We start from the raw sequence: 27,744 nt of genomic DNA, 5'->3' as shown, positions 1-27,744 counted from the left end.
GGCCGCACAGTTTTCAGCTCAAGGCATTTGCTTCCTGAGAAGCCCCTGCTCCACTGTCCTTGCCTCAGTCCCCCTGGGTTGACCTCCTTATGCATTCCTGACAAAACATCAAAGACAGCCCGCTTCTTATGTCCTTTCCTGGCCCTGAATCTCTGGGGATCTCCTTCCCAAGACCCCATGGCTCTCCGTGTGCACGTCTCTCCTGCAACCAGGCCCAGGCCCCTGGCTCTTTCACCGTGTTGTGGTCCTGGAGGGTGTGACCTGTGCCCTCTGGTCTTTGTGTGACAATAGTGATAGAAGGTGCTTAACTAATGATTGTGTAACTGCTCATCAGGATGGATTGTGAGTTATTACATGTTTTATTCTTGGGTCTATTCAGACAGAGAATGTCACTTGAAATTGAATGTCTAATGAAGGCAAGGCTCAAACACAACATGAAGCCTAAACCCAGGCCTCAGGGTGGCATCCTGGTGGTGACACCATGTTCTTTATGTTCCTGGAGAGGACTTTGGAGTCACCACAGAGAGGGCGCAGGTGACCACAGGAGGAAGTTGGAACCCTGTCACCTGGGGCCTGGACCACCTCAGTCTGTCTGTTCCTGAGAAGTAAACATTAACTTGATCCAATCTAACCCGGATCCATCTAATGACTTGGGACAGGGAACCGGATTTGGAAGCCTGCCTGGATCAGGAGTCACCTCCAGCTAATTCTTTTTGGCTTCTTCTCCAAAACCCTGAACTTTACACCACGTAACATTTCCACAAAATGTGTGGTTAAATATATGATCTCAACACACATGTGAGAGCTCACATGGTTAATTAGGTATCTACTGAATTACTAAGTTCCCTTCCTCTTCCTGTCCATATTTTCTGGCTAACCGTTCAGAATATGAACCTCTGGACCCCAGGACCATTACAAGGGGAATATGGAGAAACTGATATAAACGATTTCACGGCTAGAACCATGATTCTCACTTGCAGTTTCTTTCTGAAAGGAAACTATATATATATATATATATATATATATATATATATATATATATATATATATATATATTTTTTTTTTTTTTAGGCCAATGTCCAAAAGGTCATAAAAACGTGTTTTGATGTAGGAATGAGTAGGCTATTCAATTTCCTGTTCTTCACTTCGGGGAAATGTCCTAGTTGATATTCTTTGGTGACTTTCTTCCCACCACAGTGTCTCTCCGTCTAGAAGCCTGTTAGATGGACGTCCTACATGGAAGCTTTGCGGACTTTTGTTTCTCACATATTTGTGTTCTTTATCCTTCCACTACGAATAAATCACTTTGGTTACACATATTACTTGTCTTCCAACGCCTTTATTCTTTTCCATTTGACATATTTCTAATTTTTCAGAGCTGCTTGTACTTAACCATAAATATAGTAACAGATCTTAGTAACCTGAGCTTTCTGAAGACTCAGGAAAGTGTCCCACGAGAGAACGAGACTGGCCCAGAGAACCTAGACCAGTCTCAAAAGAATATGAGTCAATTAAAAACTTTCTTGTCCCTTTATCTCTTCCCATTTTTAAGCCCTGAATCTCTCTGAAAATGTGGTTATCACGTGGGATAGAAAAAGGGAAGTAAGGAGAGCAGGGAAGGAATAGTCTTAATTATGACCCATTGTGAAGTTTTAGTTCTTATCCAGACCAGGATATACTAATTTCTAAAGGGAGACATTGAACTTCATACCGTAGGAATAGAGAACCATTGAGAGTTGGCTTTAAGTAAGCTTATGACAAATCCAAGCTTTGAATCATATCACTGTATATGAATAGAGTTCTATATGCAGTCAGCTAGCATTGAAGCACGGGGATAAATAAAGATATTTTAAATGTGTAAATCTTCCAAAGCTTTATTTAAGTGAGCTTTGCTCAGAAGGTGGCAGAGGATATGATCCACCCCAAAAAATATTGTCATTCAGAGTAAGATGGATGCAGGGAGACGGTATCTGAGGAGCAGAGCCTGCAGAGACAGCAATTATGCCTGTGCAGGGAAGGCATTAGAAGCCTTAGGTAATGTCAAGAGACCCTGCAGAAGTCAATCCTTTGTACTTGGTTAACTCAGTTTGTGAGTCTGATCGAGACTTTCTAAAAAATTACTGATATCTTCAACAAAGGAAACCCAGGCCGCCAATCGAACAGAGAGCTGCTCCAGACATAATTTGACTGTCAGCTGTCAACACTCTGGGAGAGTGTGTCCAGGGAAGACGGAAACACAGGCCCTTCTGTCACCTACAGCTAACTTCCTGCTGCCTCTCAGAGAGCTACAGACTGTGCAGTCTTTCAGTGTGCTTTTAGCAAAATATACACAACACAAATTCACCATTTCAACCTTATTTAAGTGTACAATTACTTGCATTGAGTACTTTCACAGTCTTTTACTATCCATTTCCAGAAATCATCCCAAACGAAGACTCTAGCCATTAAACAATCACTGTCTAACCTCCTCCAGCGCCAGTCTTTGGAGTCTTGCCTATCTCACCCCAGACTCTGTGAGCATCTCATGTAGGAAAATGTCCTGTATGAGTTCCTAAGTTTATTAGTTTTATAACAGTGAAACAAATGAATGACCTTCAATTGCCAGGCTTGAAGGGCTATAGAAGTAGCCAGGGACAGGTCTCCATGTGACCACGTTGGTGATGCTGGCAGTTGTCTGACTGTCGTGAACAGTCTTGTTCCTGCCTCCACTTCAGTGGTGGCCTCCACAGTTGCTGGGTGTCTGCACCCTTAGGAGGCAAAGGTGAGGAAATGAGACTGCATGGGTTCTACCCACAGAGATACCCGTGTATTTGTCCTGGAGTGAGGCCTGGGAAACACTTGCTTTTGAAATCGGCCCTGTTGATTGTAACACAGAGCCAGGGTTGAGGAGCAGTGGGTGGGACTTTCTTCAATTCCACATGCAATGGTGGGAACAGTCGTTCCCCTTCCAGGGGACTAGTAAGGACAAAGGGAAACAGAACCTGTAAACCTTCCAGGATAATGTCCACCCATAGGGGTGCTTGATACATGTAAACTCTTAAGTACTGTAGAAATAATAATAATAACAGATAAAAATTTTTAAGGTTATTGCTTTTTTCAGTATGTTCTCAAACAATACTGTGAAATGAACATTAAATCACAGAAAGATAAAGTGACAACAGAGTGATGACTGCCTGTCTATGTGTGTAGGTCAGTGTATGTGTCTGGGTGTGTCTGTGTGTGTAAAAGTGTGTATCTGTTTGTGTGACAGTGGGTGTAAATATATGTCTGTGTATAAAGGTTTATTTTAGGGTGTGAGAGTCAGGGAGGGCTTCACAGAGGACGAGACGTGAAAGGGACCTTACAGATGAGGTTGTCAGCTGTCCTGTGCAGGGAAGGTTACAGAAGCAAAGGGAGAACCACGTGTCCTGGTGCACTGGTGTGACCCACATAACACGTGAGTGAGTGGCACACAGACAACTATGGCTGAGCACAGAATCCTGGTGAGCAGGGAGAAGAGGTCGGAGGGATGCCAGGGACGGGTCGTGCCAGGCCTTGTGTGCGACACCAATGGTGGGCCTGGTCCTCCCAGCGATTCCAGTCTGGGTCTCTCAGGGGGTTGCAGGAGCTCCGTGTGTGCACCATGCATAGTATGCAAACTGAACGTGCAATGTGTTTCAGAAAATAGGGACCAATTCCAGTGCACATGTTTCCTGATGTGATTAAGAATACACATCTGTTGTAAAAGAATTGGAGACAACCGATAATAGTAGATAACTGTTACCTTCTATTCTCTCAATCACAGTGTGAATAAATATCCTTATTATAATTGGAGAATGGGCTTAGGACTCAGAATAAGTCCTCTTGCTTGACACATTCAGAAACACATGACGTCTAGTATTTCCGGGTCACAGGCGTAAGATCCGATTCACATTTGTTTTAGGAGGGTCACCGTGATGTCCATGAGTAGGGTGTGATGCGGGAAGGGTATCAAGACCCCAGGAGACCCCTTGGGAGACTTTAGCACCCACCAGGCAGGACTAGGAATGGGCCGTGATGATGGCTGTGTGGGGGGAAAGGACAGGAGCCGAGTGTGGCTCTGGAAGTGGATGGGGCAGCACTTAGCCGACTCTTAGATGTCAGGAGGGAGATGCTTTGCAACAGGTTCATAATAGTCCCCCAAAAGTTATCCACATCTGAAACCTGGAACTTGTGATTTATCCTCCAAATGGCAAAGAAGGACTTTGCAGAGGTGATAAAGTTGCGAGTTTTGAGTCAGGTACACAAACCTGAATGTTCTGGTGTCCTCCAAATGCCATCTGATATATTCTACATGAAGGAAGCGAGGGGAGAGTTGCACACACAGTAAGGGGAATGCAATGTCATCACAGAGGCAGAGATTGTAGTGATGTGGGCACAAGACAAGGAATGTCAGCAGCCTTCCAAGATGGAAGCGCCATGAGCAGATTTTCATCCTGACTTTCCAGAGCCAGCGCTGCCCTCCTGACACTGTGCGTTCAGCAGACTCTTACGGATTTTAGCCTTTTGTTCTCCCCACGTTGAGAAAATAAGGTCAGTCACCTAGTGTGTGTGATGTGTTACAGCCGACCCTGGAAATGAGTCCGGGGGCCTAAGATGTATCCAAGTTTTCTGAGTCGCCTCCATTAGCCTGGATGGGTCCAGGGTGGAGGCATCAGCAGGGGACAGAAACTGTGTGGATTTCACAGTTCCCTCAGAAATAAGTGCGGATTGCTTGAGTGGCGTTGTCCAGACGGCAGCTGGAAGCTTGTTTGTGCATCTTTAGGGACTTGAGGGGTGAAGCAGTGGCCACGCGGTGCAGGCCGTGAAGAGCAATGTGAGTGTGCAGAGCGACATGAGCTCCCTGGAGGCTGAACCCTGAATTCACTGCAAACTGAGAAGGGACAGAAAACAAGTGACACGGGACCATACTAGGACTGAAGCACAGTGAAGGGGTGAGGACCAGGCAGGTTGTTTGTGGTTATGATGAGGATGGAATAGCAGTGACGCTGCTGGCTGGGAACCACGTGACCGGTCAGACAGTGAGGCTGCGGGTATCCCTCAGGTCAGGCCCAGGAGCAGGAACCTTGTGGTTGCTTTCTACCCCTAACTGTCCTTTTCACTCATGACCCTGCAACTGGGAAATCTGTAAAGTAATGCAGGATGGTCCTGAGCCAATATTGCCTCTTGTGGTCCCTGCACCTCAGGACTCCATGGGAACCTGGACGCTGGGTCCTGAAATGTACTAGTGACAGCACCCAACGGCCACTTCATGATGAACCCACCCCATCCAGACAAGAGACTATTGGATGATAAAAAGACATGCAGAGTAGTGCAGGGCAAGTGATTTATTGAAGCAAGATGTTGAAACCTTTACATTTTCTGGGAAGATCAGGTCACCACGGAATGTCAGAGGTCCTTGTGTGTAAGATTCTTTGTCAATCTAGGATTCACATTTGAACCACATCTTTATCTGAAATAGGAGAAGAGAGAACGAGTAGGTCAGTCATGCTGCTCCCGGACATGACACGTTAACACAGGCTGTTGCTCAAAACCAGGATGTGGAAGAAATATTTCAACCAGCAAAGGCATTGGAGGGCCCCAGGCAGGACAGCGGTGCGAGCGGTGAACTCAGACGACCTGGTCCACTTACAACAAACCATGTGGGTCAGGAAAGAGCCATGTCCACAGCCCGGCAAAGGGACCCCGAGGGACCCAAGAGTGGGACTCAGGATTCTAATGGACGGAGGAGCAGGGTGAAGAGCAGCCCAGGATTTGCTTTCTCTGAGCCTGAGGTCCCAGGACTGTGCTTTTTCACTCCGCGGTGGACATGGGGTTGAGAGACCAGGACAGGGGTGGGAGGGGCCTGGGAAGTTCTGCTTTCAGATTTCCAGCCTGGAGGTGTGGAAATTCACCGTGAGGGCACATGCACTTCTCTGCTCTGAGCACCCAGTTATCATGGAAATTTGCATAAACCTGACTTAATTCCAGCAACAGTTGGGCTGAGAGACACCTTTAAATATGTGATTTCTTCATAGAGACATGATGTGTTTCAGCTTCACATGAGGCTGCAGGAGACATAATGGAGTGGGGGATGGCTCTGCCCACTGGGTGTGAGAGGTGAGGGGTGGAAAAGTGAGGCACAGTTACAAGGAGTGGGTCTTGGCTCTGCAGAAGCTCAGAGACCCCAGCCAGTGACCATCCATTAGGACAGAGGTGGGGGCTACTTTCCTCCCTCCCTCTGTCTCCCCTTCAACACTCCCAACACTCCCCTTGAGATTCCCCAGTGCCTGTGCCCCTGGGTGAGGGGAACACACCCTCGCTTCCCCTTCCCCGCCCCCAGAGCTCCTGGACTGGGAGGCGGCCGGCTCTGAGTGTCAATATGGTTGCGTGGGCCCCTGGTTGTCCTCCCCTTCAGGACACTGAGGGGAGCTTGGTACCCAGGGAGGTGACCTGAGAAGAGGGATTGTGACAGATGCTCTCTGCAGCCTAAGTACAGCTCAGCAGGTGTCATGTTCTCCTTCACCCTGTGGCCACGGGTCACCCTCTCCATCATGAGCAGAAAGGCAGGCAGGAGCCTCCGCCTCCTGTGCCCTCCCAGAGCAGATGCCGACCTCCCTCCTGGCTGTGCACTGAGCAGAGGCCTCTGTGCAGAATAAAGAAAGTATTTACCAGAACAGTTAGAATTTGGAGTCTTTTCTCAAAGGACATACGATTTACACATTCCTTCACTTGCACCTTGGCCTCAAGAGCTTCTGGAGGTGGATTATATGTCTGAAGTTTGTCCCTGAAACGTGACGTAGTATCCACAATGAAGCTCGCCACTTCCAAAACAAGGGATGGACAGGCGTTTACATTGGCTGGAGCAACTGAAAAAGAAATACAATTGATATAAGCACAGCTGTGTTACGTAGAACTGGACAGGAACCCAGGTATTTTATAATCTCATCACACAATGTGTCAATGATCATGTAAACCCTAAAAATTGTGACTTCCTCAAGGTCACAGAGCAAGCCTTAGAGCTAGGGAGCCCTGGAAAACAGTTTGATGGATCCATAGTTCAGTTTTGCTTCTTCATCAATGACACCCATTGCTTTCCAGGATTCTCCTGCTGTGCTGAAATTCACTTTCCCCCGATTTCAAAAATGGAGGTTTGCCCGTCGATAGAGTGACATCTTCTTTTGTCTTGGATATTGAGGAAGAGAAGATTTTAGTATCAATCTTTCAAGTGAAGGGTAGAGTCATATCTGACCAGAGATCAGAGAGGAAGGAAAAAATCTGGAGAGAGCTCAGTAAGATTGTTAAGTGTTGGTTGATGCTGTTTGGAGACTAAATTAAACAATAGGATGATGTAATTGCATGCATACGTAACTAAAAACTAAAAAAGAAAAATTCTTGTAAGTTTAACATATCTGAATACTTTTGTCATGTGGGGCGGCCTGCGGGGGTCTCAGCTCCCGCTCCCCACACAAGAACGCAGGATATGGTGAGGCCGAAAAGGAACACCCACGGAGACATAGGTAGGGGAGTCATACCACTATGGTCTCACTAGAGGCTGGAGCCACACGACGTGCGACTTGCTGTCCGCTTCTCTGCCTGCCAACCAATCTCATTTGCTAGCTGTAATCCATGCTTGCCAGCCACCATCTTCTTGCTAGCCCCTAATTTTTGCTAGCGTAGCCACAGCAGTTATATTAGTGGCCAGTGGCTTACTGGTTACAGCTGACGGCCAACTAGCCACAGCTGATGGCCATCCCATCACAGTTGATGGCCATTTACTACCTGAGCCAGCACCTTTTCATATGAGGCCGAAAGCCTGGAAACTGCACTCCTGGCTCTGTCCCCACAATTTTATACAAAACGATGGTTGGCTCTTTTTTTTCTGCAGTGATGTACAGAATTCCTCAGAGAGGGTGGGAGGTGGGAACTCAGAGTTATTTTTGACCATAGTGCAATTGTGCTGAGACCTGAAGTAACCCCTTCTCCTGGTCTGGATTCTCCATCCTCTCAGGCTTTGCAGTCACCTGCAGCCTGGAAAGTGCCCTTCCAGGCTCTCATCTGACCCTAATCAGACAGCACGGGGAGGATGAGGAGGCTCTGAGAGTCAGATGAAAGAGAAAGACTCCAAAAGACGTGGGTCAGGATTGAGGGCATGGAGACACACAAAATGGTGTCAGATGAACGGCTAGAGTTAGTTCAGAGCGATGGCGATGGAGCCCTAGCGATTGCTCTGGTTCTGCTCCCATTGTGCTCGTGCTCTCAGAGGACGAGCAGGGATTGCGGGTAGAGTGCTGCTTATTGGCAGAGCCCATTGAGATTTATTATTCAGAATCGGAGAATGCTGGCTCTCCTTGAACTGAGAACTAAACCCTCCAGCTCTAAGATTTTGTGAGTCTGAAACTATGAGTCACCAGCTGTGGGCTCACCTGGCACCTAAAAGACCTGGGCAGAATGTCTGATGACTACTGGATAACGAATGGGTACTGACACCTAGACCTGGCCTCTGGACCTACTTAACGTTACTCCACTGTCATAGCTACTCTTGGTGGTGGCTGTGAAACCCAGTAAGAGGAGACTTGAGAAAGTAAGCATTTTATGCAATGTCACAGTGATGCTAAGTGGCAGACCAATGATTCACATACCAATTTAATTATGTCCTGTGGCTTCTGAAACAAAGATCATGGACAAGCATTGAAGCTTCAGATGGAGAATTCTTAAAATGTGCCTGCAATGATTGTTATTAAAGGTTTCAGAATAGTGGGAATTGATTAAATGAACTCTGGGCTTTTGGGGTACTGGTCACAAGTAGTGCAAAAAGTTTGGATACTGATACGTTCACCCCCTTCCTCAAATACGTCACCTACCGTGTTTCCCTGAACATAAGACTTGGCTGGGCAATCAGCTCTAATGCGTGTTTTGGAGCAAAAATTAAATTAAGGCCAATCTAATTTTACCATAAGACTAGGCGTAATATAATATATTATAATATAAAATAATATAATATAATACCAGGTCTTTATAATACAATATAATAATATAATATAATATAATATAATATAATATAATATAATATAATACCAGGTCTTTTACTAATTTTTGCTCTAAAAGACGCATTAGAGTGGATTGTCTGGCTAGATCTTAATTTCAGAGAAATACAGTAGTTCAGAGAAGCTAACTTTCCAGGGCTGATGCCGGTCTCGTTAGCAATGATACTCACCCTCGTAGCAGCAAAAGGCCAGAGTGACCAGCAGGACAGGGAAGAACAGCCTCATGGTTTCTTTTGCTTTGAGTTTTCAGCTTTAGCAAACGATGAGCAACTTGGAGCTGGACTCAGGAGCCTGGGAGCCCAGGGCTATTTGTACCTAGTGAGCCTCCCTGGTCCTGCCCACAGAGGACGTGGCAGGTCACAAGGCCTGGCGTCCAGCCCTCCCTTCCTCCCTGAGGGCTGATGCTATCCATCCGTGTCACATACCTCGGTGACAGGTCAAATCAAAGGTAGGCGTTGCTGGCACCATGCTCTTCACCTTTGTAGCAAAGCTGAGGTTGTAGCTTTACAAATGTATAGTCAGTGAATTTATGGGAGCCCCCCTGGAATGTAGCTCCTTAGTAGCAGGAGAGTGTCTGGTTGGGTCATCGTTACTTCCCCTTCTGCCTGGCACAGAGAGGGGGATCACAAATAGTCATAGGATAAATGAATGAATATAAATCAACAAACAACTAAATGTGGTTAGGATGCATCTTTAACGTAAAATGATGCCTACTGTGCCAGGTTTTCTTTGGCTAGTTGAGGGACAAATGTTTGTAGCTTGGAGACACCTGTGAAAGAAATCAGTGGTTTTCGGTATCCCAAGTGAAAACAGTGCGAAGACGAAGACTGCCTCCCCCAAACTCACTTCCTCCCCTACCCTAATGTTTCCAACAATATCAAGAGAGATTTCCTATCAAATCAAGTGCTAATTCAATCAAAAGAAGCCCTGTTCAGTTTCCCGTGTCCAATAGGAGGATCACACGGGTCATCAGGGACCCAGCAGTAGGAGCGCCCAGCGGGCAGGTCTCAGCCTCCCCGACCATAAGCGGGTGCTCTATGGACAATTCGGGGATGGGGCCATGACAGTTCTGAGGAGAGGCATTAGCAAGCAGTTTCCACTTTATCTGTGGGCAATGCAGGCAGAGTGGATGGCTGAGGTCAGACACACCTAGAGTTTTGCGCTGGTGCTTTATTGGTGTGTTTCAGATCTCAAGTCAAAATCACATGGGTTTTTCACACCCAGTATCATGGCTGTTATCCAAAAATTAAAATTAAAATTACTAGTGTTGGTAAGGATGTGGAGACATAGGAACACTTGTGCATCTTTGGTGGGGATGTAAAATGGTGCAGCCACCATGGGAAGGGTCTGAAATGCCTTCAAAATTAAAACTAGAATCACAATGTGATCGATCAGGCCCACCTCTGAGTACAGACACAAAAGAATTGAAAGCTGGGTCTCAAACACATATTTGCACACCCATGTTCATAGCAGCATTATTCAGAACAGCCAAAGGTGGATGTAGCCCAATGTCCAGGGACAGATGATGGATAAGCAGAGTGCAGTACATACATGTAATGGAATGCGGTTCAGCCTTTTAAAGTGAGGAAATCCTGTCACATACTACAACACGGATGAACTGTGAGGACAGGGCAATAAATGAAATAAGTCAGCCACAAAAAACACCATTGTATGATTCCTTTTCATGAGACTTCTAGAGTAGTCAAATTCATAGAAACAGAGAGTACAATGGTGGCTGCCACGGGCTGAGAGGAGGGAAAATACAATTGTAATAAACATCAAGTCATCAAATAAACAAGGCACTGATTACATCTAAAAACAGACCATTGTAATGCATCCTTCATACAGGTCCTTTGGGTTGCACACCTCCCGAAGCTAAAACAAATAATGAAAGTGAGAAGAGCAGCAATATTTTTTATTGCTAACTATGGTCATGCAATGTGCAAACATAATTTGTCATATTCAGTCACTGCTACAAGTCAATAGCTATTACCTTCCCTGTTTTAACAGTTGATCAACTAAGTTGCAGAAAGTAAGAAACTTGCTCAGACTTGTACAGTCTGGAAGCCAGTAGGCCCAGCTCGGGCACTGGTGGTATGTGATGGTAACACATAAAGTGGTAATTTCAGGCGGGGTGTCTGGTAATGGTGACGTGTCCGATGCAATGGAGGTGGATGACAGTTCAATTCTATCTCAGTGCTTGCATCTCACTTTCTGAATCAATTGAATTCTCCAGTTGATGACTCATCCCATTTCCTTCATCTGTCTCTCTTCAATTCCTTTTTCTTCTTTCTGTTTAAAAAGATCATTTACTGACAGCAAGAAATGGTGGGGAGGATGTGGAGCAACAGGAACTCTCGTTCATTGCTGGTGGGAATGCAAAATGGTGCAGCTGCTTTCGGGGACAGTTAGACAGCTTTTTGCAAAACTGGACACCATTTTACCATGCAATCCAGCCATTATACTCCCTGGGAACGTTGTTCCCCAAGTGTATGGTGCTGATGGAGCTGACAGTGGGGAAGGCTGTTCCTGTCCGGACATAAATGGCATATGGGAACTCCCTTTATTCTCTGCTCAAATTTTGTGTGAACCTAAAACTGCTGTAAATAATAAAGACTATTAAAATACAAAGGCAAACATCTAGTTGAGAACATTCCATTCAAATGATAGGGGGAAATGAGATTGAGAAATGAATCAATGAATTGATCACTATATATATATATATAGATGGTCAATATCAGAGAAATTTAAGAGAATCTACTGGAAATAACTGTTAGAACAGATGAAAGCTCATTGTGGAGCTGCCTACGAGATCAGCACAGAAGCAACAATCGCTTTCCCGTCATCCTGTGTCACCCTGACAGGACGCAACGGGGAAATGACACCATTGGCCACAGGGACATTAGCACAACAAAAATGTCATGTGGGGTCTCTGGTCCCACCCCCCGCATAAGAAGGCAGGACATGGTGAGGCCAAAAAGGAACACCCACGGAGCCATAGATAGGGGTTCATACCACTGTATTCTCGCTGTTGGCTGGGTTGGAGACACAGGGAGCAGGAGCCACAGGATGTGTAATCCGTCCTCCGCTTCTCTGGCAACAAACCAACCCCCTGCTAATTGCAATCCGCCCTTGCTAGCTCAGCCACGGCAGTTATATTACTGGCTAATGGCTAACTGGTTACAGCTGACGGCCATCTACTACCCGAGCCAGCACCTTTCCATGTGAGGCCGAGAGCCTGGAAACTGCTCTCTGGGACTCTGTCCCCACAAAAAGTATGTTGAAGTTTACTCAAGTGAAACATGCAAAGCTTGAAGGGTAAAACCATGGAATTTACTCAGAGATGTCACTAGGAATCTAAAAACCCCGAGGCACACACATTGTTCCTCAAAGAAATATTAGAAAATTTAAAGATGTCAAATATTCTCAAATTAGGCTACAGTTTCAATCCAGGCCACATCGGAATCGTAATCAGGCTGTTTTAGACGTTGTGTTAAAATACTTTTGGAACTTTTCAAATTAGAATGGATTCATTTATTGAGTAGTGAGGAAGAGCCCGTATTTAGGGCCAGACTATCTGGGTTTAAGCTCAGCTCTGGAACTTTCCACGTGTGGGGTCTTAGCAAGGTGCCCAACCTCCCTGCCTCAGTTTCCTCACCTGTAAAATAAGGGAGATAATAATAGCCTGTGTCACAGGATGTGTGTTAGGATAAAGGACTTAATACAGGAACAATGCTCGTCACAGGGTCTGGCAGTAAACGTCAGCCACTACAATTATGCAACACAAAGGAGAAAGTGTAAGTTATAGTCAAACAGAATAAAGCACCTCATTCCCAAAGACAAATATCAAACTGAGTCTAACCGATTCAGCCAATGGGGACTGTTTATTTATCCTAAAGGCTAACAAAGTGTGCTTCTGAATTTGGCTGTGGTTCCTTTGGGTTTTCTCTCAGTTACGAGAAAAATGAGATAGTTACTTTTCAATCATCTCAGTTTTGTTTTATGATCAAATCTGAGTGACTGTTACTGTGATTTCCAAATCCTAAATAGTGAATATTAGAACTAAGGGTAGAGGCGGGCGGTGGGTTGGGGGAGGTGTTATTTATCCCGAGGCACAGGGCCTGTGGACTCCTGTCCTCAGCAGGATGCACTGGGGACAAACATCCTTTTGGCTGAGGTGGAATCCCAGGGCTTCTCCAGGGCTAAGTCTGACTGGTTAACATGTATGTGGGATGGAAACATGGAGGACATCACTTCTGGATCTTCATGACCACGTACGTATACTGTTACAATGTACGTATCATTCGTTACACGGGTTCTCTTTCCCACCTTCCATCTCAGAAATTTTCTTGTTCCCGTTTCCAAAAACAGAAAGCGTACACGTCACCCATCACATCTTACAGAGCATTGACTCTGCGTATACAAATCCCTGGACTCTCCCAAGCAATAATAAAGTAATATCCTGAGGTACATAAAATTTTTTCCTACAGACAGTGGTTTCTGAAGCCTTGCTTTGAAAACGTCAAAGGAGGACCTAACAGCTCTGGGGGATTAATCATTCAAAATAATTTTGAGTCTTGCACATGGTGCCGGCCTCAGGCTGTTTGAACAATTTAACCCAAAACATGGATATCCAACCAAATCATACAATTTGTATCAGCTGTATGAATGACAAAATTAAAAAAGAATCGAATGCTCTGTTTTCTCAGTTTGGCCACGTGATAGATATTGTGGCTTTAAAGACCATGGAGATAAGGGGACAAGCCTTTGTTATATTTGAAGAACTGGGCTCAACCACGAAAGCCTTGAGACAATTACAGGGATTTCCACTTTATGGTAATGCAATAGGAATCTAATATGAAGAAACAGATTCTGATGTAATATCTAAAATGTGTGGCACTTTTGATGACAAAGAAAAGAAAAAAGGCAAAACTGTGGAATAAATAGCAATGACTGCAAATAAAAAGCCTGGTCAGGGAACATCAAATTCTGCTGATACCCAAGGAAATGCAGCACCAAATCCTCAGGTCCCTGATTACCCTCCAAAGTGTATTTTATTCCTTAATAATTTACCAGAAGAGACTAATGAGATGATGGAATCCATACTGTTTAATCAGTTTCCTGGTTTTAAGGAAGTGCATTTGGTACCTGGGAGGCATGATTTTGCATTTGTTGAATCTGAAAATGATGGACAGGCTGGAGCTGCCAGGGATGCTTTACAAGGATTTAAGATCACACTGTCCTGTGGTATGAAGATCGCCTATGCCAAGAAACAGCATTTGGGATAGTTGTCTTTAAAGGGCTTGGTATTACTTATAGTGTTTGTTTGATAACATTTAGTCAGGCCATTTTAATAGTTGGGGGTGAGGGGAAGTAAGTGAAATTTTTGTTCAGGTTTTAAAAAAATGACCTAGTCTTCCTTTAGCCTTAGTGAACTATGAAATATGAAGGCCTTAATTTTGCACAATAAAATTCATTTATTGGCCCACTGTCCTATCATTAAATCGTTATACTAGCCTGGAACACATCGTAAGGTACATAGAACTGTAATAGAATGCCTTCCTAGTATTTTGGAGCACCTAATGGTAGAAAAACTTGCACCATTTTAATAAAAGCAAAGGAGAATTAGATCAAGTCCTTGATGAGATTTTCAGTAACGTTATTTTTTATGCATATGAAGTGCTATCCTAAAGTTCATTTTGTTTTGTTTTAATGAGTCTCATATTAATGGTAAAAATGATTGTCCTGAGTGTTAGAAGAAAATAATACCTGGGCAGTATCTAAATTTTATCTTCACATTCTTCACATAAATGAGCATAGTATTTTGCTGTCCGTAAGCATTTCACAAATCTTTTCATTCAGTTTTTAATTGAATAAAGGCCATTTAGGAGTAACTGTACTTATTATTTTCTGGGAAAACAGAAGTAATGCTATCTTCAAACTTCACATTGTATGTTCTCACCCTCTTGTGGCAGGATTGTTCCTAAGGAATACCTACGTGGTTATCTTACCTCTATTGAAAGACCTCCAAGGAAAAGATTTTACAATCCACAATCTTTTTTTAAGACAATATGCTGAATTACGAAGGGTTGCCAATCCTGAACTTGCTACCTTTTGATAATTCTTAAACACCAATATTCAAATATATTCTTTAGTGTTTGATTTACACCTAAGGCTATTGATTCAGTCCCCTGCTAGTAAAACCATGGGTATCTTTAGAAGTGGACAATTTTCTGCATAGATATTATATATTAAAGTGACAATGACCATTTTTCATATTCCTGTTTTAATATTTCCTTGAACAAAACTTTTCCTTATCACTTAGAATTTTTACTATATACTATGGACAGACTACTTTGAGATTTATGTAGATAATTATCACATCAGTCTTTTGCATACATATTGAGGAAAAAGCAAAATTTTATTCCCAAAATTTTCCACATTTAGAGTCTCACTCTTATGAAGAACATTTTTAACCTGGTTCTCAAGTTTGTGTACTTTAGTGAGCTTTAACAGTGAATTACTAGAAAAAGGACCATGCTCTTGGATGTTACAGTAATGCCAGTTGCTACTAAATTTTCAAACTGTCTAAAAAAATAATAATTTTGAGTGATCTGAATAGATCACAATGTCATTTTTGGCCCATATCTCAGAGGAATCCAAAGATCGAGTGACATCGCTACCACAGGTTATTCTGGCATCTGCACAATTATGTGACAAGTATTTTGAGAGTTTACATGTATAAGATGAAAAATGTGGAGATCAAAATGGCAGCGTGAGGTGAGCCTCTGGAAATCTCACCTGCATTTTACAACAAATTGAACAACTATAACTCCACAAAGGACACCCTGTGCAGCAGACAGGCAAGACAAAGAGGCTCACTACTGAATTCACCTAAAGGTGGGCAAATTTCGTGAGCAGGGGAAGCAAGAAGGGAGAAGGGTGGAGACGGGGAGGCGTGGGCACAGGACGCAGACCTAGCTCGGTGCTCCGAGCTCACTGCATCCCAGAACTACTGCAGCTGCTGGAGAGGGAGGCACGTGGACTGCTAGGGCTCCGCTTATGACCCACAGGGCTGAGGGGACAGCATATAACACGGCTGAACCCAGCGCTCATGGCAGAGACCTCAGAGCAAAGACTGAGGGAAGAAGGCTGAAAACGGTGGTTTAAGCCCTCACTGTAGCAGAGAACAGAAGCCTTAGGCACTGAGACTAGCTGCTCCCTTCCTACACCCCCAGAGCTAACCTCTCCCCCACCTGCCCAGTGCTAGAAGCAGAACAGTAGCAGTGTCAGATCAAAAGAACAGAATATTTGCAGCTCTGAGAACTGTGGTCCACAAACATGGATTCACAGCCCACCTAGTTCCGGCAAAGGGGAGGGAGCTGTGGAGGCGGGACCAGCTGTAGTGGTGGTCACCGCCATTGCACTGAGCCACCTCTCACAACCCACCCTGCCCCTGGCCCCACCTATCTGGGCGGATCCCTGCAGGAGTAAACAGAACTGCTGAAACATACAGGCTCTGAATCTGGTACAGGAAGAGCTTTGGAACTTCTAAAGCTCTTCACATCCCCACACGGACGCGGTGCCCTATGACCCAGGCAAACTGTTAACAGAGGAGAAGCCTGCCTTCCAGGGAATCCAGCCATCATGTGAGAAGATGGAATAGTGCAGAGAAAACATAACACTGCAGTGTGAGAGAGAAAAAAAGGCTGCCGTCGGAGAGAAAATAAAACATTCTACCAACATGCACTGGAAAACAAAAGAAAGACCTCTTTCTGTCAAGCTGTTGCAGAACCCTCATCTGTAGATGTCTAGGAAGAGAAACAATAAATCATTAATTGCCATGAATAACCAAAGCGACAAGACAGCCCAGAAAGAAAGTGAAAAGTCTCCAGAAAATGAACTTAAAGATATGGAAATATGTGACTTAAATGACAGAGAATTCAACATTGCAGTTCTGAAGAAACTCAAAGAGATGCAAGAAAACATAGACAGACAGTTTAGTGAACTCAGAAACACAATCAAAGAACAACATGAACATTTTACTAAAGAGATTGAAATTTTAAAAAAGAACCAAATAGAATTTCTGGAGATTAAGAACTCAATAGAAGAAATTAAGAATGAAATAACCAGCTTAGGTAGTAGAGTTGAGCAGATGGAGGAAATAATCAGTGATATCGAAGATAGAAACCTGGAAATGACACGGATGGAAGAAGAAAGAGACTTGAGACTTAAAAGAAATGAAAGAACTCTATAAGAACTTTCTGACTCCATCAGAAAGAGCAATATAAGAATAACAGGCATACCAGAAGGAGAAGAAAGAGAGAAGGGAACAGAGAATATATTCAAACAAGTAGTCGATGAGAATTTCCCAAACTTGTGGAAAGAACTGGATCCTCGAATCCAACAAGCAGATGACCTCAACCCCAACAGGACTTCTCCAAGGCACATTGTGTTGAAGTTGTCAAAAATTAATGACAAAGAATCCTCAAGACAGCCAGGAAAAAGAAGATGGTAACCTACAAAGGAAAGCCCATTAGATTATCATCAGATTTTTTTTTTTAGCAGAAACTCTACAAGCCAGGAGGGAGTGGAACCAAATATTCAAATTATTGAAAGAGAGAAATTATGAGCCAAGAATAATATACCAGCAAAGATATCCTTTAGATATGAAGGAGGAATAAAGACCTTTCCCGATATACAGAAGCTGAGGGAATTTTCTAATACACGACCTGCAATACAAGAAATCCTAAAGGAGGCTATTCGAACACCATCAACAGGGACAATTTGTGGCAACCAAAACATAAAAAGGGAGGAGTAAAGGCCTGAACCAGAATATGGGAATGGAGAAAGTAAGCATGCTGAAGAAAATAGAATACTCTAAATATCAAACTTTCTTTTACATAAATTAAGGGTAACCACTCAAAAAAGACCCAGAACTGAAATATATACTGTAATAAAAGAAGAAACAGAGGGAAACATCATAGAATACCACCACACAGAAATAATAGACAACAACAAAAAGGCAAAGAAACAATGGAGACACAGCCTTACCAGAAAACTAAAGATAGAATGACAGGAAATCCTCACATATCAATAATCACCCTAAATGTAAATGGACTGAACTCACAAATAAAAAGGCAAAGAATAACAGATTGGATCAAAGAACAAAACCCAACCATATGCTGTCTCCAAGAGACACATCTCAGCTACAAGGGCAAGCATAGACTCAAAGTGAAAGGGTGGAAATTGACACCCCAAGCAAATGATATCCAGAGAAAATCAGGTGTAGCCATACTGATATCAGATGAAACAGACTTCAGGGTGAAAAAGGTAACAAGAGACAAAGATGGACATTTCATAATGGTAAAGGGGACTATACAACAAGAAGACATAACAGTCATCAATACTTATGCCTCCAATCAGGGAGCACCAAAATATACCAAGCAACCACTAACAGAACTAAAGGGAGAACTTAACCGAAACACAATTATACTAGGGGACTTAAATACATCATTGACAACTATGGATAGATCATCCAAACAGAAAATAGATAATAAAATGGCAGCCCTGAATGACACATTAGATGAAATGGACATAATTGACATTTATAGAGCACTTCATCCTAAAACATCAGACTATACATTTTTTTCTAGTGTACATGGAACATTCTCAAGGATAGACCATACATTGGAACATAAAATTAACTTCAGCAAGTTTGAGAAGCGTGAAATCATACCAAGCATATTTCTGATCGTAAGGCTTTGAAATTGGATATCAACTGCAAAAAGAAAGCAGGAAAAACCGCAAATATCATTAAAACATTATTCAGTGAATTTTTTCCAACTACATATAAATGGAGATTTACCACACACATGGTGCATGAATGTCTTTATAACATATCGGAATCACAAAATGTGAATCTAAAATACATCAGTGTAAATAGAACACTACTTTAAAATTACAATGCCCCATGTTACATCAGCCTGATCAGCAGTACAGGAAGTAAACTATGTGTGCTCTCAGGAAACCCCTCATACTGAGTATAAAATTGCAGTCTAGTGGAATAAACTGTATGAACGGACCGTTTTAGTGGTTGTAGTGATTTGTTAACGTACCATGTCTTGTGCCTCAAGGCAAATTGCATTCACTTTTTAACCTAGCAGATCCGTTGCCACATTGAAAGGCTGTAGTCAACTTCAGGAGCTTCCCAATCATCCTGAATATGCAAAGAAATTTTAGAATGTAATGGGACAAAATTAAAAGTAAATATTTCAAAATGTGTGGAACGTAGCTCCCCTTCTTCAGCATCTAAATTTGTGTAATTAATAATGAATAAACAGTTATTCTCTAACTGCTGGAAAGAATGGATGACTTTCCTGTCTTCCCAGAAAATTAAACCTCTCCATGGATAAAAGGTTTTTTTTTTCCCCGAAGTTGAGAACCTTAGTGTTATGACACTAGCTTCTTGATCGGGGTTTGGGGACAGGCTTGGTGTTTTCAAGAAAGGAATCACAAAATTTAATGCTTAAAAATAAAGTCTGTGGGCTGGCCTGGTGGCTCAGGTGGTTAGAGCTCCATGCTCCTAACTCCGAAGGCTGCCGGTTCGATTCCCACATGGGTCAGTGGGCTCTCAACCACAAGGTTGTCAGTTCGATTCCTCGAATCCCGCAAGGGATGGTCGGCTGTGCCCCCTGCAACTAAGATTGAACACGGCACTTTGAGCTGAGCTGCCGCTGAGTTCCCAGATGGCACTGTTCCCCAATAAAGTCCTGTTCCCCTTCCCCAATAAAATCTAAAAAAAACCCAAAAACTAAAAAAAATAAAGTCTGTTACCGCATACTCAAATGCAAACAACAACAACAACAACAACAAAAACAACAAACAAACCCACAAATACATGGAGATGAAACTTTTAAAGAATGACCAGGTCAAAGAAGAAATTAGAGGAGAGATCAAAAGATACATAGAAACAAATGACAATGAAATACATCCTACCAAAATTTTGGGGATGCAGTGAAAGCAGTTTTAAGAGGGAAATTTATATCATTACAGGCCTATCTCAAGAAACAAGAAAAATCCCAAGTAAATAACCTCACGTTACACCTTAAAGAACTAGAAAAAGAAGGACAAATGAAACCTAAGGTCAGCAAAAGAAAGGAAATAATAAATATCAGAGCAGAACTAAAAGAAATAGAGAACAAAAAGACAATATAAAAAATTAACGTGACAAAGAACTGGTTCTTTGAAAAGATTAACAAAATTGACAAACCCTTGGCTAGACTCACTAAGATAAAAAGAAGGAAGACACTAATAAACAAAATCAGAAACAAAAGAGGGGAACTCACCACGGATGCCACAGAAATACAAAGCATCATCCAAGAATACTATGAAGGACTATATGCCATAAAATTCAATAACCTAGAAGAAATGGACAAGTTCTTAAAAACATATAGCCTTACAAGGCTGAACCATGAAGAACTGGAAAATCTAAACAGACCGATCACCGGTAACAAAATTGAATCAGTCATCCAAAACCTTCCGAAAAGCAAAAGTCCGGGACCAGATGGCTTCACTAGTGAATTCTACCAAACCTTCAAAGAGGATCTAATACCAATCCTGCTCAAACTCTTCCAAAAACTTGAAGAAGAGACAGTACTCCCTAACTCATTTCATGAGGCCAACATTACCCTGATACCAAAACCTGGTAAGGACAACACAAAAAAGGGAAACTACAGACCAATGTCTCTGATGAATACAGATGCAAAAATCCTAAACAAAATTCTAGCAAATCGAATGCAACAATGCATTAAAAAGATTATTCATCACGACCAGGTGGGGTTCATCCCCGGGGCACAAGAATGGTTCAACATCCGCAAATCCATCAATGTGATAAATCACATAAACAAAATAAAGGACAAAAATCATATGATTATATCAATTGATGCAGAAAAACCATTTAACAAAATACAACATCCATTTATGATTAAAACACTTAATAAAATAGGTATAGAAGGAAAATACCTTAACATAATAAAGGCCATATATGACAAACCCTCAGGTAATCTCATAATTAACGGTGAAAAACTGAAGCCCTTTGCTCCACATTCAGGAACACGACAGGCCTGTCCCCTATCACCTCTGCTTTTCAACATAGTGTTGGAAGTCCTCGCCAGAGCCATCAGGCAAGAGAAAGAAAAAAAAGGCATCCAAATTGGGAATGAAAGAGTTAAATTTTCATCTTTGCAGATGACATGATGCTATATAGAGAAAACCCTAAAGACTCCACCAAAAAGCTATTAGAAACAATCAACGAATACAGTCAAGTTGCTGGCTACAATATCAACGTACAAAAACCCATTGCATTCCCATATACTAACAATGCAATCTCAGAAAAAGAAATAATAATAATAAAAAAAACACAATTCGTTTTGCACTTGCAGCAAAAAGAATACAATACCTAGGAATAAACTTAACCAAGGATGTGAAAGACCTATATGCTGAAAACTACAAGACTTTTTAAAAGAAATTGAAGAAGACACAAAGAAATGGAAAGACATTCCGTGTTCGTGGATCGGAAGAATCAACATAGTTGAAATGACCATATTACCCAAAGCAATATACAGATTTAATGCAATCCCCATCAAAATCTCAATGGCATTTTTTAGAGAAATAGAACAAAAAATCACCAGATTTGTTTGGAACCACAAAGGACCCTGAATAGCCAAAGCAATCTTAAGAAAAAAGAACAATGCTGGAGGTATCTCACTCTCTGACTTTAGCTTGTACTACAGGGCTACAATTATCAAAACAGCATGGTTTTGGCAGAAAAACAGACATATAGACCAATAGAATAGAATTGAGAACACAGAAATAAAACCACATAAACATGGATAGATAATTTTTGACAAAGAAGCAGAAAACATACAATGGAGAAAATACAAGAAATGGTGCTGGCAGAATTGGAAAGCCACATGCAAAAGAAAGAAACTGGACTGCTATCTGTCACCATGTACCAAAATTAATTCAAAATGGATCAAAGACTTAAGCATAAGACCTGACAAAATAAACTGCATAGAAGAAAACATAGGTACTAAATTTATGGACCTTGGGTTCAAAGAGAATTTTCTGAATTTGACTCCAAAGGCAAGGGAAGTAAAAGCTAAAATAAACGAATGGGACTATATGAAACTTAAAAGCTTCTGCACAGCAAAAGAAACCATCGACAAAATAAAGAGGCCACCAACTGAATGGGAGAAGATTTTTGCAAACAGTGCCTCCGATAAGGGGCTAATATCCAGAATATACAAGGAACTCATGCAACTCAACAACAAAAAAACAAACAACCCAATTGAAAAATGGGCAGAGGACTTGAAGAGATATTTCTCCAAAGAGGACATACAAATGGCAAATAGACATATGAAAAAATGCTCAACATCACTAATCATAAGAGAAATGCAAATCAAAACCACAATGAGATATCACCTCACCCCAGTCAGAATGGCTATCATCAACAAGACAAATAGTAACAAGCGTTGGAGAGGCTGTGGAGAAAAAGGAACCCTCATACACTGTTGGTGGGAATGCAGACTGGTGCAGCCGTTATGGAAGGCAGTGTGGAGGTTCCTCAAAAAATTACGAATAGAATTGCCATATGACCCAGCAATCCCTCTCCTGGGGATCTACCCAAAGAATCTGAAAACATTTATACATAAAGACACGTGTGCGCCAATATTCATTGCAGCTTTGTTTACGGTGGCCAAGACATGGAAACAACCAAAATGTCCTTCGATAGATGAATGGATAAAGAAGTTGTGGTATATATACACAATGGAATACTATTTGGCGGTAAGAAAAGATGATATAGGAACATTTGTGACAACATGGATAGATCTGGAGAGTGTAATGCTGAGCGAAATAAGTCAGACAGAAAAAGCAGGGAACCATGTGATTTCACTGATATGTGGTATATAAACCAAAAACAACAAAAGAACAAGACAAACAAATGAGAAACAGAAACTCACAGACACAGACAATAGTTTAGTGGTTGCCAGAGGGTAAGGGGGGTGGGGGTTGAGAGATGAGGGTAAGGGGGATCAAATATATGGTGATGGAAGGAGAACTGACTCTGGGTGATGAACACACAATGGGATTTATAGATGATGTAATACAGAATTGTACACCTGAAATCTATGTAATTTTACTAACAATTGTCACCCCAATAAATTTAATAAAATAAAACAAAACATAAAACTAAAGAGAGCTCTAGGACCAGACGCTAGAGTGTCCTTCCCCCTGGAATACTCATCACCCAACACCTCACACTCTCTCACTCACCTCCTTCACATCTGGGCTGAAACGTTACATCTTCAGTGAGCCATTTCCTGTCCATCCTAATTAAAACCACACTCCCACCCTTTTTCCTCTCCTTATTTTTCTCTGTGGTCTTTATCACCTCCTAAAGTACTTTTCAATTTACGTCTTTTTTTGGTTCATAATTACTCTGCCCTTGATCAAATATAAGCATCCCAAGGGTAGGAATTTTTGTCTGTTTTCCTCTTTGATGTATCCCAATGCCAAAAGCAGTGCTTGACACAAACGCATGTCAAACAGGAAGTTTATGAGGGAATGACTGCGATTGTAAGAACTGGTCACGGGAGGACACACTCAAAGGATGGTCAATGAGAGAAACGGCTTCCTGGGAAGTCGGGGTCGGAGATGGTGAGGAAGCAGCAATGGAATTGAAGAGAAGATGGATTCCAGAGTCCAGATTCTGGAAAAGAACCATCAGCCATGAAATGGAAGCTCCAGCATGACCTGACTTATATTGTGTCATATATTTACGCTCTGGGTACAGAGATGACTGTGGAATGTGAGGGAGGCAGATGGACCCGAAGCGCTGCGTGCGGGAAGCATGTGAGTGATTCCCTTCCATTGGGGAGCAAAGCCTTGTCTATGAGGGGACCCAACAATCCCACTGACCCTGAGCTCAACGCAATAGGGCTCCCAGAGGGACTTGTGTGCCGCTAAGGGTCAAGATTGTATGAGGCTTATGATAAAGGAAGGAAACCATAATCATGGAATCTTACCTAACAGCGCACGAGGGATAGAGAAGTGATAGATCTGAGGGTGTGAAAGGGATGAAGCAGGTGTGTATGGGTCCTGTTCATTGATTAGCACATAAATGACCACACTCATGGGAACACAGACAAACAAGTGTTTTTCCTGAGATTTGGGGTTATGGGCACAGAGGGGTATAGTAAGTAACTTTGTAATGAAAGATTTTAACAACCCGGTTGAGGATATAGATCCAATCTTAGGATGCAGACGGGATTCATCCCTGCCCTGCCTGAGCCCCCTTTCTCGCTGGCTGTTCGCCTGCCTGCACACTCGGGCCAGGGACACAGAAAGCCCGGCCATGGTGAGCAGGGCTCAGCATGGACACAGGGACTGAAGGACATGTGGGAACTTGAGCTTGTCGCAGCCACCAGGACCTTGGGCCTGAGCAATGCAGAGATCGTCCCGGAAGATGGGGGTGAGAGGGGAGGAAAATCACTTTCCAGAGAAGGGTCGATGTTGGGCTACAGGTGGTGAGGAGCAGCGTGCTGCTCAGAGTCTGCAGTCCTGCACCGTGAGCTCTTCATGAATAATGGGTGTGAGTGTGTGTGCGTGTGTGCGAGCACACGCGTGTGTGGTGTGAGTCTCTCTAAAGCCTCCATTTTCATCAGATCACAAGAAAAGAACTTTAGGTTTGCAGATACTTTATTGAAATGAAAATGTATTTGAGGTTTCAACAATTGTCTTGCAGTTTGCAGATCAAAAGACAAAAAAAGAAATATAAGTCGTGGTTTCTAACGATAGACACTCCGTTCTGATCATTCTCTGTAGTCGTCTGAGCCGAAGGTTTGTGGAAATTTAATAGTCAGCACACCAGATACTGCGAAATACTGCTTGCTGGAAAACAAAACAGAGACGTCACCTACATTCCAATTCCTCATGAGAGGAAAATATGGAAAAGCAAACATTTCTTCTCATTGTTTTCCTGGATTTGTCTAAACACATCTGACATTCAAGAAAGATAGTGCTGGAAATAAAATCAGAATTGTCTCCTCATTTATTCTATTTTCAAGAGACATTAATCGATGCCTAAGAGGTGCTTGTATTTCCTGGTCTCCCCCACCCCCATCCTCAGGGGTCCCTGTAATAATTCTATCTGCATGTTTTCTGTTCTTTGAAATAACACATCTAACAAAATTATGCCGTGTGAACCATTTTCAGTATCTCAGCTCAAATACAAGGACGTGTGAGGTTTCTGAGTTCCTTCATGATCGTACATGTTAGAAATAAATAAAACAGTCTGGTGCCTCCACCATGTCCTTTGTGGGACACAAAATGTCAGAGATGTGCACACTGGCTGATTTGTCTAATCTAGGGTTTTAAAGAAAATATTCCTACCGTCTTTAATTGCAGGGGTTGTTCAGTTTTTAAAAAATGTAATTATGGTAAATACACGTAACACAAATATTACCATTTTCACCACTTTCCATATATAGACAGTAGTGTTAAGAATATCCCCTTCGCAGTTCAACCAGACCCAGGGCATTTGCATCTTGCTAAAGTGCAAGTCCATACCCGTTAAACACTCCCAATTTCCTCACCACCCAGCCCCTGGAATCCATTACTCTGCCTTCTGTTTCTAAGACATTGGCTACTCTAGAAAACTGATGGAAGTGGATTCATGCTATATTTGTCATTTTGTAACTGGCTTGTTTTTTTTTATGTAGTGTTTTCAATGTTCTTCCATGTTGCACCCGGTTTCCGAATCTTCTTAGTGACGTACACTTACATGTTTCTGCTTTGGCAATGCTTTTAAGTTGTCTGCCCTGGGGTGTGTTAAATGTTAAATTAGGATATGGAATACGTGCAAGGTAAAAACGAAATAAATCTGTTATTATTAGACAGATTATCTTGTTGTTAAACTACTGATTTTGTTTTTAACAATTCCCTCACTGTGGTGAGTTCATACCCATGATCTGCACGGGTCTTTAATTATTGGTGAGAAAGTGAAGCTTTTATACTAACACACTCTCACTGCTTGAAAGTGCACTTTTGAGTGTGTTAGTAAGATGTGTGGAATAATCCTTAAAATGAGTTTTCTGGAATCAATCGAAAAGTCTTTAAAAAGTTTGACTATTTGATCTATGAACAAGAGGAATTAATTTTTCTGAACACTCTTACAAGTGATGGAAGGTCTTCTTAATAATCAGATATTATCTGAGCTGAGGGTTCGGGGAACCTTTGCCCAAGCGTTTCCCCCCTTCTTTGTCCTTTTCATTTATCACTCACTAAGGATTCCACAAAGTGAACAGACAGAGCAGCACTGAACTTGGACGGCTTTCTTGGTGTCACAGTGTCATTCACACTCACCAACAATGAAAGTCGGGGAAATAAAACATAGTTAACCCTTGCTCTGGCATAATTAGTGACAAATGTAGAGGCTGCTTGTCCCTGTCCAGTGGATTCAAAACACTTAAAGAAGAAATCGAAATTACCAGCATCGCATAAATGTTGTCCACAGTTTCTCTGTCCTGCTTGAGCAAACATTGCTTCAGTTGGGTGGCGGCATGTTCCTCGTCTGCACCATGTATGAACTCTGCATAATACCTGATGTAGCGTTCAGTGTTCACGTCACTGGAAAGAGTGTCATTTAGCACGTCCTCAAGGAGCGGGCAGCCAGAACCTGGGATGAAAGCATGCAAAAGTGGGCTCACTTACAGAGGTATGAATTCCTTTATGGGCACAGCTAGGGTGTTTGTCATCTTACATCCCAGGAGAGACGCACATTCAGAAAGATTATGGTCAACGGTCTTGAGTTCTCACATCTAGGAGAGTAAACTCAGGATCTGGGATTTCCTTCAAGCCCTGAAACATTTGCCTCCTTGCACCCCCTTCCTGGCTTCCACAGCCCAGAGAAGCCAAACACATGAAAACGAGGACCCTGGAGAAATGAGAGGCTGTGTGCTGGGCTGTGGGGAACAGGAGGTCGTTCACAGGGGCCCTGACAACACCCTGCAAAGCGAAGCCCGCCCTCCGTGTCAATGCTCACCTGCAAAGCAGCAGAGGGGGAGGGCGATCAGCATGAGGACGGTCAGCAGCTTCATGGCGCAGCAGCGGCTGTGGGCTGGTGAGTGCGGTGTGGCAGCGAGGAAGGGACTCACTTTGGAGCTGAGGGCCCTGAGCTCCTCCTTTTATTCTCCTGGTGGCCACGTAACCCCTCCCCCCAGTGAGGGGAGGAGTCACAGGATGAACCTGGTGGCCACGTAACCCCTCCCCCCAGCGAGGGGAGGAGTCACAGGATGAACCTGGCGCTGGGCCAGGAAACCACAGCGAGAAACACCCAGAACCCAGCCACCCTGAGCTCTGTTCGTAGAAACCGAGGCGACAGCTTTTAGCAATCAAAACAATTTTCAAATTGCAACAATGGTACATGACGGTAGATGCAATTAATGCAGACGTGCTTACTAAATAATAAAGCAATTTAAAACGGAGTGCGCCTTGTTGTTTTATTATTAGGGTGGTCTTCATTACGTCCCATCCTCCTTTTCCTGTTGTTTCTCTTTTCCTTCTCTATCTTCTAGGTACAAAGAGGTTCCTATCCTGTGTCTGTTCCTCCTGCTTCTCTGAACACCTGGGCTGGGTG

The 27,744-nt window shown here is 42.8% G+C and overlaps 2 protein-coding genes and 1 pseudogene across 2 annotated transcripts; 1 reads left to right on the top strand and 2 right to left on the bottom strand.

The window, feature by feature from the left end:
• Positions 1 to 4,711: 4,711 nt before the first annotated feature.
• LOC141572347 (secretoglobin family 1D member 4-like) lies at positions 4,712 to 9,342 on the bottom strand. Its single transcript, XM_074337097.2, has 3 exons — positions 9,215 to 9,342; positions 6,670 to 6,866; positions 4,712 to 4,891 (listed from the first exon to the last, which is right to left on the bottom strand). Exons 1-3 carry the CDS (start codon positions 9,267 to 9,269, stop codon positions 4,712 to 4,714), a joined length of 432 nt encoding a protein of 143 aa, XP_074193198.1. The 5' UTR covers positions 9,270 to 9,342.
• Positions 9,343 to 13,639: 4,297 nt separating this feature from the next.
• LOC109439624 (U2 small nuclear ribonucleoprotein B'' pseudogene) lies at positions 13,640 to 14,332 on the top strand (annotated as a pseudogene).
• Positions 14,333 to 24,788: 10,456 nt separating this feature from the next.
• LOC141572474 (mammaglobin-B-like) lies at positions 24,789 to 27,358 on the bottom strand. Its single transcript, XM_088790024.1, has 3 exons — positions 27,151 to 27,358; positions 26,597 to 26,784; positions 24,789 to 24,998 (listed from the first exon to the last, which is right to left on the bottom strand). The coding sequence occupies exons 1-3, from the start codon at positions 27,203 to 27,205 to the stop codon at positions 24,960 to 24,962; spliced, it is 282 nt and encodes a 93-aa protein (XP_088646150.1). The 5' UTR covers positions 27,206 to 27,358; the 3' UTR covers positions 24,789 to 24,959.
• Positions 27,359 to 27,744: the final 386 nt, after the last annotated feature.

Source organism: Rhinolophus sinicus, chromosome 14 (genome assembly GCF_057876585.1).
Source record: "Rhinolophus sinicus isolate RSI-liver-muscle chromosome 14, RSI-T2T, whole genome shotgun sequence".
Taxonomy (NCBI): domain Eukaryota; kingdom Metazoa; phylum Chordata; class Mammalia; order Chiroptera; family Rhinolophidae; genus Rhinolophus; species Rhinolophus sinicus.
This window is presented reverse-complemented; position numbering and strand designations above follow the sequence as displayed.